Source organism: Dipodomys merriami, unplaced genomic scaffold (assembly GCF_024711535.1).
Source record: "Dipodomys merriami isolate MVZ:Mamm:240054 unplaced genomic scaffold, mDipMer1.0.p SCAF_692, whole genome shotgun sequence".
Lineage (NCBI taxonomy): Eukaryota > Metazoa > Chordata > Mammalia > Rodentia > Heteromyidae > Dipodomys > Dipodomys merriami.
Genome location: NW_027206282.1, coordinates 373,829 through 388,301, shown reverse-complemented (window position 1 = coordinate 388,301; position 14,473 = coordinate 373,829). Strand labels below are relative to the sequence as shown.

The 14,473-nt window shown below is 47.8% G+C and overlaps 1 protein-coding gene across 5 annotated transcripts; it reads left to right on the top strand.

The window, feature by feature from the left end:
* Positions 1–20: 20 nt before the first annotated feature.
* LOC138816365 (adipogenin-like) lies at positions 21–13,131 on the top strand. Of its 5 annotated transcripts, XR_011368630.1 has the most exons (5): positions 21–213; positions 4,129–4,261; positions 4,447–4,578; positions 9,299–9,495; positions 12,209–12,248. XR_011368630.1 is itself a non-coding variant. In XM_070006089.1 (3 exons), the coding sequence occupies exons 1-2, from the start codon at positions 87–89 to the stop codon at positions 4,245–4,247; spliced, it is 246 nt and encodes an 81-aa protein (XP_069862190.1). In that variant the 5' UTR covers positions 21–86; the 3' UTR covers positions 4,248–4,261; positions 12,790–13,131. The 5 variants fall into 5 exon arrangements, 2 of the variants coding, with proteins under 2 accessions (XP_069862190.1, XP_069862189.1); XR_011368631.1 differs by lacking the exons at positions 4,447–4,578; positions 12,209–12,248 and adding an exon at positions 12,790–13,131; XR_011368629.1 differs by lacking the exons at positions 9,299–9,495; positions 12,209–12,248 and adding an exon at positions 12,763–13,131.
* Positions 13,132–14,473: the final 1,342 nt, after the last annotated feature.

Genomic DNA, 14,473 nt, shown 5'->3' with positions numbered 1-14,473 from the left:
CCAGAGCCTGGCCCAGCCTGCCAGGCCCCAGGGGCACCTTGCATGCCCATGCCAAAGCACCGGCCCTGCTCTGCCACACATACACCATGAAGTTCCCACTGGTACCGCTGGTGAACGACCTCACATTTCCATTCCTGGTTCTCTGGCTCTGCCTGCCCATGGTTTTGCTGCTGTTCTTGGTGATCGTCTGGTTACACATCTTACTTAGCCAAGGTGAGCTGCTGGGCCCAGACTGGGCTCTAATCTTGGAGCTGGGCAGGGACCCAATTGGATAAGGTATCCTGAAACAAATCACAGAGAAGGGGACCTTGCTTGGGGATTTGAAGTGTGGCTCAGATACAAGTGGCTGACTGTGAAAGGAACCTAGAATCCAAGAGTAAATTCCTGACTTTGTGAAATTAGTTTTGCACTTCTCAGGGATACTACCAGTGCATAGGATCTTTGGTGTGAATTAGAAAGAGGTGATCCTGCTGGGTCAGTGGATTAGAGAAAGATACTCTCCCTGAGCAGAAGCTCTGGGGGGCTGCTATTAAGCCCCACTTGCCTTCCCAGCTGTATGGGTGCTTTTTTTTTTTTTTTTTGGTCAGTCATGGGGCTTGAACTCTGGGCCTGGGCACTGTCTCTCAGCTCTTCAGCTCAAGGCAAGTGCTCTACCACTTGAGCCACGGAGCTACTTCCTGTTTTCTAGTGGTTTATTGGAGATAAGAGTCTCACGGACTTTGCTGCCTGGGCTGGCTTTGAACCACAATCCTCAGATCTCAGCCTCCTGAGTAGCTAGGATTACAGGTGTGAGCCCACTGGCTGGCCTGGCAATGGGTGCTTTTTTTTTTTATGAGCAACTTGAACAAGATATGGCAGCCTGTGGTATTTTTCAGATGCCCACAGACATTCACATTGTTTTTGGCCCATCCCGTATCTCTGAGCTTCTCTGGGACACAGGATTGTGGAAGCTGACTACTACTGCACAGAGGAGCAAAGGCAGGGCCAAGTTGGCCTCAAGGGAAGCTGAGAGCAAGTGGATTAGGCATGTAGCAGGACTGATTCTGTGTGTGTGTGTGTGTGTGTGTGTGTGTGTGTGTGTGTGTGTTCTAGTACTGTGGCTTGAACTCAGGGCCTAGGTACTGTCCTTTAGCTTTTTTTTTTTTTTTTTTTTTGCTCAAAGGCTGGCACTTATCACTTGAGCCACACACCTCCACTTTTGGCTTTTGGCTAGTGAATTGAAGAGTCTCAGACTTTCCTGCTGGGCTGGCTTTGATCTGTGATCTTCAGATCTCAGCCTCCTGAGTAGCTAGGTTTACAGGTGTAAGCTACAAGTACCTGGCTAGGACTGATACTTCTCTTTGGACATCCTGATCCTCAGGAGGTCCTCTACCCAGAGGCCTTTTGGGGGACCACTCAGCCTTTTACCTCCTGCTCCTTAGTTCCATGACCTTTGGCCAGCTAGGCGAGGAGTTCTAAGCCTCCTGCCAACTCTGGTCACATGTTTTTGAGACCAAGTGAACAGTTTACCTCACTTCCACTGTCCCGTGGCCTTATCTGGGGGGGGGGGGGAGAGTGATTATGTAATTAGTGTATTTCCTGGCAAGAGCCTGAAGTCCTGTTGCTTCTGGGAAAGGCTTAATTAAAACATATTCTCAAATTTCCAAGGTAGACCAAAGCCCTCTTTGAAAAGCAAAGCTCAGACATTGGGCCCAGCAGCTGGTGGGGAATCAGGATCACATGCGCGCGCATGTGTGCGTGTGTGCGTGTGTGTGTGTGTGTGTGTGTGTGTGTGTGTGTGTGTGTGTGTGTGTGTGTGTGTTACTCAGACATTGGGCCCAGCAGCTGGTGGGGAATCAGGATCGTGTGTGTGTGTGTGTGTGTGTGTGTGTGTGTGTGTGTGTGTATGTTACTAGAGCCTCAACTCAGGGCCTAAGCAGTGTCCCAGTGTGTGTGTGTGTGTGTGTGTGTATGTTACTAGAGCTTCAACTCAGGGCCTAAGCAGTGTCCCAGTGTGTGTGTGTGTGTGTGTGTGTGTGTGTGTGTGTGTGTGTGTGTGTGTTACTAGAGCCTCAACTCAGGGCCTAAGCAGTGTCCCTGTGTGTGTGTGTGTGTGTGTGTGTGTGTGTGTGTGTGTGTGTGTGTGTATTACTAGAGCCTCAACTCAGGGCCTAAGCATTGTCCCATAGCTTTTTTGCTCAAGGCTGGTACTTTACCATTTGAGCCACAACTCCACATCTGGCTTTTGGATGATAATTGTAGATAAGAGTCTTACAGACTCTCCTGCCTGGACTGGCTTTGAACAACAGTCTTCAGATCTAAGCCGTCTGAGTAGCCAGGATTGCAGGTATGAACTACGGATGCCCAGCTAGTGAACTGGCTTTTATGAAAGCTATCTCTCTGGGTTTAGAAGTCTTTTGTTAATTCTGCCATAAAGATATGCCCTCCCTAAAGTGGGGGATCCACTCCCAGGGTCCCCTGAGACCTCTTGCTCTAAGTATTATTGAGAGTATTTTCTTGTTGTGTTGGTCATTGGCCAAAGCTCTGCCAGAGTTTAGAGGGTTAGAGTTTCGAGACACACAGGTTTTTGGTTTTCTTGCTAGGTAAATGTTCTCCTTAAACTGTGCACCCAGTCTTTTTTGCTTTTATCATTTTTTCAAACAGGTTCTCATGTTTTTGCCAAGGACCACCTTCAGTCCATGTTCCTTCTCCTCATTCCTCCTACATAGATGAAACCATGAATGAGAACCACCATGCTCAGCTTATTGTTTGAGATGGAGTCTCATTAGTTAAACTACAATCTTCCCAATCCCAATCTCTGTCTCCTGAGTAACTGGGGTAACAAATATTAGCCACTGTGCTTGACCCAGGCTTGGGGTTTTCTCTTCTGCTGTGTGTCCCTTTCTTGAAATCAGCTAGATTCCAGGCCACTGACAAGAGCTGCTCTGACTCCTCCCAGCTGCACCATCCTCAAGTCCTGTCTGGCTCAGCAGGGCCAAAAAAGATGTTTCAGGACCCACCAGTGCAGAAAATGCCAGAAAAAGCAGGAGGTTGCTTTTTTCCCAAGCCAAGGGAGAAAGGGAAGGGGAGCTGCCCAGTCAGATCGTATGGACCCAAGAAAAGTCAAAACCGTTAGCTCAACTCTTGGGAAAGTTATCCATAGGACACTGGGAAAGTTACCCATTGGACACTAGTAACCTCTGGCCATGACCAGGAGAAGGGGGAAGGAACTTGCAGAAAGAAAATGGAAGTGTCCAGAGATGGATTCGGGCTGAGACTGGAGGGGTACAGCATTGTGCTTAGGGAACAGCTGCTCACCTGCATGGTGGTCCTTGGAGCAAGGTATCCAACAATGCCTCTGAATATCTTGACTTCAAGATGAGTGCACTCAGTGGAACCCCACAATGGCAGAGCTGATAGGATGAGTTTGAATCCAGTCCTACTACTAACTGGCTACGAGCCATCATAGCCTTCCCCGCCTGCAAAATATGGAAGATCCTTCACAGATTGAGCATCCCTCCTTCCTAAACTCTGAAATCCAGAATGACATTCAGAAAGTTTTAGGTTTCCAGTAAAAAATCGATGCAAAGATTCCCAAATCTAAAACATTTCTAGTTCCCAGTCTTTCTTTCAAGTAAGAGATATTTAACCTACAATGGGCTTCAAAAAGTTGGCAAGAGGACTAATTGAGGAAACAGCATGGTAATCACTCAACACTTAGCATATTTTCAGAAAAGAATCCTGATCTCAAGTGAAGAGTAGTTACTTCAAGCCATTACCCTTTTTGGTAGTACTGGGGTTTAAACTCAAGGCCACATGCTTGCTAGATAGATGAATGGATGGGCAGGTCAATGCCTGGTTTTGTGTCTCTTCAGTGTCTCCTCCCCCCCTTGGATATACCCCAATTGTAGGTCATCTCTAAGGCCCTTCCCTGCCTAATAGATGGATCTGACCACTTTCTGAGCCATAAGATAACCTTTCTAGAACACCAAGGCCCTAAATTCTTCTTGAGGTCTTGGGGCTGGTCTCTAAGTCATAGCTCTTCTTTGTGTCTTCTGGTCTCACATAAGACTGCAGCAGGTAACTTTATGGGCTGGGGTGTAAGATCGGATGTCAGCACTCCAGAAGCTGTATCTTGAGTCTTCACAGATTCAGAGGAAAACAGCTCAGATGTACTCTTCACATGGGAATCTTGGAGCAAAGGCTTGGCTGAGATTTACCAAGAAGGGCTACTCTATGACCAAGAGGAGGAGAGACTCTGCCAGTGAGCCTGTTCTACCAGGTAAGGCCTTTCTGGGGAAGGAACCGGGTGGGGGACTCAGAGGGGTTCCCTGGGCCTGCCCAAAGCCTGGGAAGCTGCCATGTTGAAGCTTTGCCCTCCTGCCACACTGGAACCTGGCTCTGTCTCTACTGTGGTACAGAGCTTACTGTCTCTGCCATGTTCTGTCTCTGCCTCTTGTTCCAAAGACAACAGCTGGATCACCTGCTCACTTCTCTCCTCCACCCACAACCCCCATGTCTCCATGGATCCAGCTGCTCACCACTCCTGGAGGGGAAGCCTCCAGCCTGTCCTTCCCACCCATGGCCCACCCACCAACAGTGAGTCCTAATGATTTTTCACTCTTACTACTATCTCTCCATGTGCACCTCTGTCTATCCCCACAGCCACCAGAGCCTGGCCTCCTCCATGTTCTCTACCCTGAGTAGAGGGAGGAGACAGACTGAGAAGCAAGGACTCTCACTGAATCTCAGTTGCAGAATCTTATCCAACCTTTCCCATCACAACCTTGACAATGGAGGGCCTGGGCCCCTTATGAACTCATGTATGCTTATGGGGCCATCTTTGTGACTGTGAAGTCCCACAAGATCCCATGCTTAGGAGTCTTAAGCTTGGTCAGTGCTCTGCTATTATATCCTGATTTTGTGTGTGTGTGTGTGTGTGTGCATGCGCGCGCGAGTGTGTGTGCGTGTGTGTGTGCGTGCGTGTACACACGCTGGTCCTGGGACTTGAACTCAGTACCTAGACACTCTCCCTGAGCTTTTTTGCTCAAGGTTAGCACTGTGCTACTTGAGCCATATAGCTCCACTTCCAGCTTTTTGTGATTAATTGAAAATAAGAGTCTCAAGGACTTTCCTGCCCCAGCTGGCTTTGAATGATGATCTTCAGATCTCAGCCTCTTGAGTAGCTAGGTTTACAGAATACCATATCTGCACCAAATTATTTCAAAGAGACTGAATCTCCAGGGAGACTTAATCCTAAAAAAAGGTGGTGTGTGTGTGTGTGTGTGTGTGTGTGTGTGTGTGTGTGTGTGTGTGTGTGTGTGTGTGTGTGTGTGTGTGTGTGTGTGTGTGTGTGTGTGTGTGTGTGTGTGTGTGTGTGTGTGTGTGTGTGTGTGTGTGTAGAATCCTATGGGAAGTTGGTGCAACTCAGAGATAAATAAGCAATCTTCCTGAAGTATATAAGGCAAGTAGTTAGTTAAAAATGGAAGACACAGATGCAATTCATGAAATACCTTCATGGGAAATAATAGTTTGTCTTTATGATACAGATGAGGAAATTGTTGCACAGAAGTGTGAAAGATTACACTGGGTTAAGGAGTGTACAGGACTGAATCTAGGACCTTGTCCATGCTAGGAAAGCACTCTACCACTAAACTACACCCCAATTCTAAATTCTAATGTTTGAACATACATGTTTACTTGTTAATGCTCCCCTGAATGCCTTATGCAGCCTATCCGGGCTGTGTCCAGTCAAGGAAATGAGATGCTCAGATTCTACAAAAGAACCATGCCCATGATGGCTCACTCTTGTAATCCTAGTTTACTCGGCAGACTGAGATTTGAGGATTGCAGTTCAAAGCCAATTCAGGGCAAAAAAAAGTCTATGAGACTCTTCAATTCACCAGCAAAAAGTCAGAAGTAAAGGTGTGGTTCAAAGGGTAGTGCACCAGCCTTGAGTAAAATAGCCAAGTGAGACATGGCCCTGAGCTTAAGCCCCAGTATTAGCGCATACACACACACACACACACACACACACACACACACACACACACACACACACACACACACACACACACACACACACACACACACACACACACACACACACACACACACACACACACACACACACACACACACACACACACACAGCACTGCCAGGGGTAGATATGACACTCTACTTTGTCCATCTGTATAGTCTTTCCTAGACCACCATTGATCTATGTCTCTTCCTCCTTTAATCACTGTCATCTCTAGACCCAACCAGCACTGGCTTGCTCAACTGGGCTATGGCTACCGTAGAATGGGAGAGACTTGCCAGGGAGGGAAGAAGATACTGCTGACTGATGATCCTTTCTGGGACACCCCCCCCCCCCCACACACACAAACACAACCCATGTCCTCTATGTTGGATCCACTATTCTCTACCATCATACTGGAGCACCAGTCCTGCAAGGACTGCTGAATTCAGCAGTGCTGGGTCAGGGCTGTGCCAGAAGCTGGGGGTTCATGTTCAAGAAATGAGGGTGTTCTTTTTTTTTTTTTTTTTGTCAGTCGTGGGGCTTGAACTCCTGGCTTGGGCGCTGTCCCTATACTCTTCAGCTCAAGGCGAGCACTCTACCGCTTGAGCCACAGCGCCACTTCTGGTTTTCTAGTGGTTTATTGGAGATGAGTGTCACGGACTTTCCTGCCCGGGCTGGCTTTGAACTGAGATCCTCAGATCTCAGCCTCCTGAGTAGCTAGGATTACAAGCGTGGGCCACTGGTGCCCAGCTATGAGGGTGTTCTTATACCCAGAAGAACACGTTTGATTCTGGGCCCAGTCAAGTCTGTTCATCAGCTGGGGGACCCAGGCCCAGACGGTTCAGAGTGGGCTTGCTATGAGCGTCCTTTAGTAGGCTTCAGGTGGATGTTAATTACTAGTGTTTATTTGATAAAGCCTATGGTGAATCTACCAAGTGTCTTGTTATGATGGAACCATGGAGTTGCTGCTGTTTAATGCGCACTTGGGTGCCTCTTTCTCTCTCTCTTTCTCTCTCTCTCTCTCCTCCCTCTCCCTCTCCCTCTCCCTCTTGTTCTCTTCCTCTCTCTTCCTCTCTCTTCCTTTCTCTTCCTCTCTTCCTCTCTCCTCTCTTTTTCTGGTCCTAGGGCTTGAACTCAGGGCCTGACCACTGTCCCTGAGCTGCTTTTGCTCAAGGATAGTGCTCTACCACTTGAGCCACAGCGCCACTTCCAGCTTTCACTGAGTCATGTATTGGAGATGAGAGTCATATTGACTTTCCTACCCAGGCTGGCTTTCAACTGCAATCCTCAAATCTTAGCCTCCTGAGTAGCTAGGATTCCAGGCATGAGCCACTGGCATCTGATAACATTTCTCATCTTGAAGGTGAGTACACTGCCAGGGAGGTCACTGCCATCAGGAGGAGCCTGGGAGGACAGCAAAGAAGGCCAGGACAACCTGGGGAGGCCATGGTATTTATTCTGGCCTGGAGGAAGGATTGTGGTCCACAGCAGGTGCAGGAATAGGACACATGCTGGGAGGAATAGTCCCTCTGTGTCCCCAAGGCCCCTTCAGACCTTTCTTTCCTGGCCTTCAGCCTTCAACTTCTATTTGGGCCTAGAGGCCCCCCCTCTACCAGGAAGGCTTCTTGTGTTGTCCCCAGCAAGACTCCTATCAATTCTTGTTAAAGACAGATGAGTTTCCTTTCACAGACCAAGGAGTTAAGATCCAGTGTCCCTTACCCAGCCAGCTTCTGCTCTATCATATTCTAGTTCCCAGAAGACCCCTGCAGGTCCCAACTCTCCCCCACCCCTGATGCTGCTCTCTGGGGTCCTCTGCCCATTACCAAAGCTTTCTATTTGTATACCCTGGGTTCCAGCTTACATGCCGTTTCCCTATTACCTGGCAAATGTCACCCATCCCCATGCCACAGAGGAAACTGAGGTACCAAGAAGGCTCAGAGGGAGGAGACAGCCAAGGTGAAGCATTGGGTCACCAATGCTGGTCCCACTCACTTATCTGGGTATTTGATTTTCACTTGGTTTTGTTTTCTTTGAGACAGAGTCTCAACTATGTAGACTGGCTAACCTTAATTCCTGATCCTCCTGCCTCAGCCTCTTGAGTGCTAGAATTATAGGTATGTACCACCAAGCTAGACTGATTTTTTTTTTCAGCCATGGGGCTTGAACTCAGCTGGATGCTGTCCCTGAGCTCATTTTGTTCAAGGCTAGTGCTCTACCACTTTGAGCCACAGTGCCACTTCCAATTTTCTTGTGGTTAAGTGGAGATGTCTCACAGGGAAGTGGGTACTGTGGCTCAAGTGGTAGAGTGCTAGCCTTGAGCACAAAAGAGGCTCAGGGACAGTGTGCAGGCCCTAAGTTCAAGCCCCAGGACTGGCCAAATAAAAGTCTCACTGACTTTCCTGCCTGGGCTGGTTTTGAAGTGGGATCCTCAGATCTCAGCCTCCTGAGGAGCTAGGATTACAGGCGTGAGCCACCGACACCTAGCTGTCTTTTTTTTTTTTAAGGTACTGTTCTGCTTCACAGATCAGGTATAGGTGGGCCAGACTCTGTGTGTGTGCATGCACGCACGTGTATACACATGCACACATACACACACACACACATGCATATCCATTGGAATGCATGTGTCTGCCTTTTAGTGTGGCCCTGGTGGAACCAGTCTGCACCCTAGGAGCAGGCGTTTGCCCAGGTATAAGGATGTCTGGGAATGGGTGTGTTCCTGTCCTTGCCTCTTTCCTTCTTCCTGTTCACCTTGTACTTCTGTCAGCCCAAGAGGTGGCTATGTGGTAGCAGACCTGGGAGCCCCAGGTGCCAGCACATGGTAAAATCTACCCTACTCCCTGCTGCCTGCATAAAGGCCCTGCCCTATGCCCCTGGCTTCCCCTTGTCCCCAGATCCCATGGCCCTGCATCACCACACAGCAAGGGTGCTATGCCCAGCTCTGCGCCCACCTGGGCTGCAGGTACCAGCGCCACAGGCAGGGGAGGGAGGTGTGGACCTGCTGGGTGCCAACAGCAGGTGTCTCTTGGGTCTCCACAGTAGTCCCATAAGGCAAGAATTTCTCTTCCACAGTGTACATTGGGCCAGAGCTCTGAAATTCCAGCCCTTAGCCCACACTTGGCTGGCAATGGGAGGGATGTGTGTGTGCTTCAGACTATGGTGGAAGGGCACCAAACCCTGGCCTTTCTGGGGATACAGCACAGCCTTAGCTCCTGATGCTGCCTCCTGAAGCAAATTGTCTTCCTTCCTTCCTTCCTTTCTTCCTTTCTTCCTTTCTTCCTTTTCTTTTTTAACAGCATGGGGCCTTCTGAAACCTTCAGTCATGGCTCTTAGGAGCTTGGCACTCACTGGAGCTTACAACCTGGGTTCAAATCTTGGCTGTCCCACTTACTAGATAATCTGGATGGATTCTTCATCTTCCTGGGACTCTCTCCACAGCGCACTCTATGTGGACTGTTGTATTAAACCACAATTCAGATATATCTGCTGCTTGGTATGTAGTCATGTGCTCAGTCAGTGTTTACAGCCCAAGTTATGCTGGGGGCCTGAAACTCATGTCTGAAATCCTAGTTACTCAGGAGGCTGAGATCTGAAGATCATCATTCAAAGCCAACCTGGGCAGGAAAGTTTGTGAGACTCTTAACTCCAATGAAACACCAAAAAGTGGGAAGTGGAGTTATGACTCAAGTGGTACAGCACCAACCTTAAGTGTAAAAGCTAAGAGACAACCTCCAGGCCCTGAGTTCAAGCCCTAGTACTGGCACCAAATCAACAACAAAACCAAAATTAAGTTAGGACAAGAGACAGCCATGCAATGCATTTAGAATTTATGTGCTTTTGTACATATGCTATGTATCAGCACAATCCTGACAACAGAACAGTCTAGAAGATGGTGTATTTGTGAGGCTCTGAATGGATGTTGTAGTGTGCTAAACACACATCCTGTTGTTCTCTTCCTAATGAGGACTCAAGGCTATGCTATTCTTGGCCAAGCTGAAAATGTAATCTTGAGTTGCAAGTGTTTGATTTCTTCCTGTATGTTCCCTGCCTCTTTCTGATCTCCCCAGAACACTTACCAAAAGAAATGATGGCTCCCCTTCAGCGCTTAGCTATCAAATGGTGACACCGCTGATGACTTTTGTTTTCGTTTAGTTGCCACAGTTTTCAAAATGTCACGAAAATACACAGATGCTGGTAATTTCCACGTGCATCATAAAGTAGCTAAAGAAATGGAGCTGTGCCCCAGCATGGGGGCGCAAACAGACTCACAGGAGGTGCTGACTGGCAGTTTTCTCGAAAAGCATAAATAGAGTAGAGCAGCCAATTTTATAATTAACTGGGAATTGGTCTTCAGTTAAGCTTCTGCTCTGAGGGAAATGGCCAAGCTGTTGCCAGGAAAGAAGCTGTGTGCCTTGTCTGTTCCTGCAGGCCTAGCAGATTGAAGATTCTGTGACTTTAGTACATTCGAGCATGTTTGGGGATAGAATGGTTCATAGCTTGCAGTGGAGCATGGCACATAGCTGGGTGGATACTAGGAGAGCCTAGCCAGCATCCTGGGGCAAGGCACTGTCAGGATTAGCTGTGTACAAAAGCAAACAAAACAACCACCAAAAATACCCATGGAAGCATTTTCTTTTGGGCTAGGGGCATGGTTCAAGTGGTAGAGTACCGACCTGGCAAATAGGAAATACTGAGTTCAAACCCCAGCATCACCAAAAATAAATATCTAAAGTTGTTGCTAGATGTAAAGCCCAATCTCTGTAATCCAACTACTGTGAAAGTGGAGGCAGCAGGATCGAGACCAGCCTGGGATACATAGTTCTAGGTTGGCCAGGTGCTGGTGGTTCATGCCTGTTGTAATCCTAGCTACTCAGGAGACTGGGCAGGAAAGTCCACGAGACTCTTATCTGTGGTTGACTACTAAAAATCTGAGAGTGGAACTGTGGCTCAAGTGGTAGAACACTAGCCCTGAGCACAAATGCTTAAGGACAGTCCCCTGGGCCCTGAGTTCAAGCCCCAGAACCAGCACCAAAAAGAGAGTAAGCAAGCAAAGAAAGAAAGAAAGGAAGGAAGGAAGGAAGGGAGAAAGAAAAGAAAGAAAGGAAGGAAGAGAGAAAGAAAAGAAAGAAAGGAAGAAAGAAAGAAGGAAAGGAAAGAAAGGAAGGAAAGAAAAGAGAGAAAGGAGGGGCTGGGAAGGTGACCCAGTGGTACAGTGCTTGCCTTGTATGAATGAGGCCCTGGGTTTGAGTCCTCAGCACCACATAAGCAGAAAAAAAAAAGCTGGAAGTGGTGCTGTGGCTCAAGTGGTAGAGCGCTAGCCTTGAGCTGAAGAGCTGAGGGACAGCACCCAGGCCCAGAGTTCAGGCCCCACGACCGTACCAAAAAAAAAAAAAGAAAAGAAAAGAGAGAAAGGAAAGAGAGAGAAAGAAGAAAAGCAAGAAAGAAAGGAAGAAAGAAAAGAGAGAGAGAAAGTTCAGGTTCTAGATCAGCCTGGACTACACAGTGAGACCCTGTCTTAAAATAAAACAGGAAAGGGCGGAGGGGTGGGGGGGGGTGTGGGGAATAGCTTAGTGGTAGAGCACTTGCCTAGCATGTGGGCTTGATCTCCACCACTGAAAAAATGTTAACGTTTTCTGTGTGGGATGGCTTCAATCTTTGATCCTTAGATCTCAGCCTCCTGAGTAGCTAAGATTATAGTGTGAGCTATCAAAGGCCCAGCTAAGCTACCTTCCCAGCCCCTTATGTGCCTTTTTAAAAGCAACATTTGGATGACTTTATTGTTTAGTCTAAATCAACTTTTTAAAAAGGCAGTTCAAACTGCCTATATGTTTATTGTTTATCTGTTTCTGGGTAGAAAAAGAAGAGGATCCAGCCCATATTGATCCTGGATCAATATGGAGCTGAACTATCTGTAGAATTTACAGAATACACTCTTCTTTCCGCACTTTCAAAACCTAGGGTTATTTTTTTATGTTCGTCTCGCCTGGCAGGGGCAATAGCTTGATGGTGCATGCATGTGTGCACAAGTGTGTGTGTGTGTTAAAGTGCATTCTAGTCTGGAGTGTTTGCTGCTGTTATCAACTCCAACTTTTCTCAAGGATTCTGGTTCTGGCTGGCAGTGTGAGCGTGTTACCTGCAAGCTCCTCTGAAACTTTGGACCAGGAGTGCTGCTCCGTCTGGTCCTGGAATCATTTGTTTGCTTGCAGTGGGAATCATCCATGCGTGTTGAAAAGTGCGGAGGATTGGAGGATACGTGAATGGATGCAGGTGCTGGCCTAGCTCTGGAAGAGGATGGGATCAGCTTACTTTGACAGCTATTCCTCAGGGCTCTTACTTTGCTCAGTGCAGCTCAGGCTGGGAGGGGAGGGACAGGGAACTCAGGGTTGGGACACTGAGATTCCCAGAGAAGGGGGTGGGTGGGGTGGGAGGAGATGGTAGACTTCTGGGGTATGTCCAGGTCAGAGAGGTGCTACACTGGAATTTCCTCATCTGTCCTGGAGCTTCCTGTTCCCACCCATCTGCTGGCCTTGCAGGAGGCAGAGGGAGCAAAGCATGCTGGGCCTTCCTTGGTTCTAAACAGCAGCAGTAGCAGTAGCATTTCAATCTCAGTTGCCAAGGATTCTCAAGCAGGGCATGGGCTGCCATAGCTCTGTGTGTCTGTGGCTGCAGAGAAGCATGCCAGCCCCCAGAGCATCCAAGCTGACTTCAGGAGAGACCCCAGCGAGAACACAGTCCATCCTGACTTCCCTCCTCTCTCCAGCTTGCCACAACTCTGGCCCTTCCACAGGCCCTGGGAAGGGGAAGCAGAATGCTCTGCATCCACGCCCTGCTCACGGTCACGTCTCTTTGGTGTCCTGGAAGGAGAGCTTGCCCACACACAGCTTCTGGATGGAGATGGAGCAGATCCAACAGTGGAATGAGTGGAAAGAGGATGGCGGTGGGCATGAAGGTCCCGCTCCCTGTGGGTGAGGATGGCAGGGATAGCCTTTTTCCAGCGGGAGAAATAAATGTAACAGGTAACAGCACGAATCAGAGCACCAAGTGGGTCTTCTCTGTGGCCTGCACTGTTGCCATGTGTCCCTCATTGATCTTTTTGCTTCTCCCTTGCCCATACCATCTGTAACCAACAGTATACCACCCTCAGAACAATGATGAATCATTCAATGATGAATCACGCTTAGATGAAGCCATTTATTTAGGAAACATTTAGCACCTCTTTTTAAAAAATAATTTATTGTTATTATAGAGTTGATGTACAGAGGGATTACAATTACACAAGTCAGGTAATGAGTACATTTCCTTTTGTGCAGTGTCTTCAGTGCCCTCATTTTCTCCCAGTCCCTCCCTCCTGTCTGCACTCGTGAGTTCATTTTCATCAGTGTCCAGCAAGCTCCACTGCTGCACTTTTTCACCCATTTTTTCCCTTGAGTTCCATACCCTTTCCCGAGCCCTTCTGAAGATGTACACTTGAGTACACCATACATAGAAGACAGTCATCAAAAACTAAAATCTAAAAAAGGAAGGAAGTCTCTTGTTTCCATATCTTAGAGTTCATTTCAGTATATATATTATATAAATATGAAGAGACACTTAAGCATTGCACCTTTGTGTTTCTCTCCTAAGAGTATCCTCTTTTGGGCTCATCGTGTGTGAGTATCTAGAATCCTGTATAATTTATCACATCCCAAGTGCCTTTTAGATCTAACTTCCACATATCAGGGAAAACATGTGCCACTTGTCTCTCTGATTTTTTTTTTGTCAGTCATGGGACTTGAACTCTGGGCCTGGGCACTGTCCCTGAGCTCTTCAGCTCAAGGCTAGTGCTCTACCACTTGAGTCACAGTGCCACCTCTGGTTTTACTTATGGTATATTGGAGATAAGAGTCTCATGGACATTCCTGCCTGGGCTGGCTTTGAACCGGGATCCTCAGATCTCAGCCTCCTGAATAGCTAGGATTACAGGTGTGAGCCACCTCAGTGCCCAGCTTGTCTCTCTGATCCTGGCTTATCCCATTTAACATGAATTGTTCTAGTTCCATCCATTTCCCTGCAAATGACATTATTTTGTTCTTTCTAATGACTGCAAAATTCCATTGGGTATAGATCATCTGGGCTGTTGCCATATCTTGGCTATTGTGAATAGTGTGGCAATGAACATGGATGTGCAGGTGTCTTTATCATATCCTGGCTCATGATGTTCAGGGTAGATGCCCAGGAGTGGTATGGCTGGGTTGTAGGGAACATCTATGTTTAGTTTTTTGAGGAACCTCCAGACTGATGTCCAGAGTGGTTGTACTAGTTTACATTCTCACCAACAGTGCAGGTAGGGTTCCTTCCCCCCACATCCCCCCCAACATTCGTTGTTCCTCAAATTCACAATGTTGACCAATCTTACTAGGGTGAGGTACAATCTCAGAGTTGTTTTGATTTGCATTTCCTTATGGCCAAGGATAATAAGCATTCCCTCATGT

What these genes read in the sequence shown, in the direction of transcription:
- LOC138816365 (XM_070006089.1), top strand. Translation starts at nt 87, where the DNA reads ATGAAGTTCCCACTGGTACCGCTGGTGAACGACCTCACATTTCCATTC. An exon ending in ACACATCTTACTTAGCCAAG is followed by an intron (nt 214 to 4,128) that starts GTGAGCTGCTGG and finishes GAGTCTTCACAG; the next exon opens with ATTCAGAGGAAAACAGCTCA.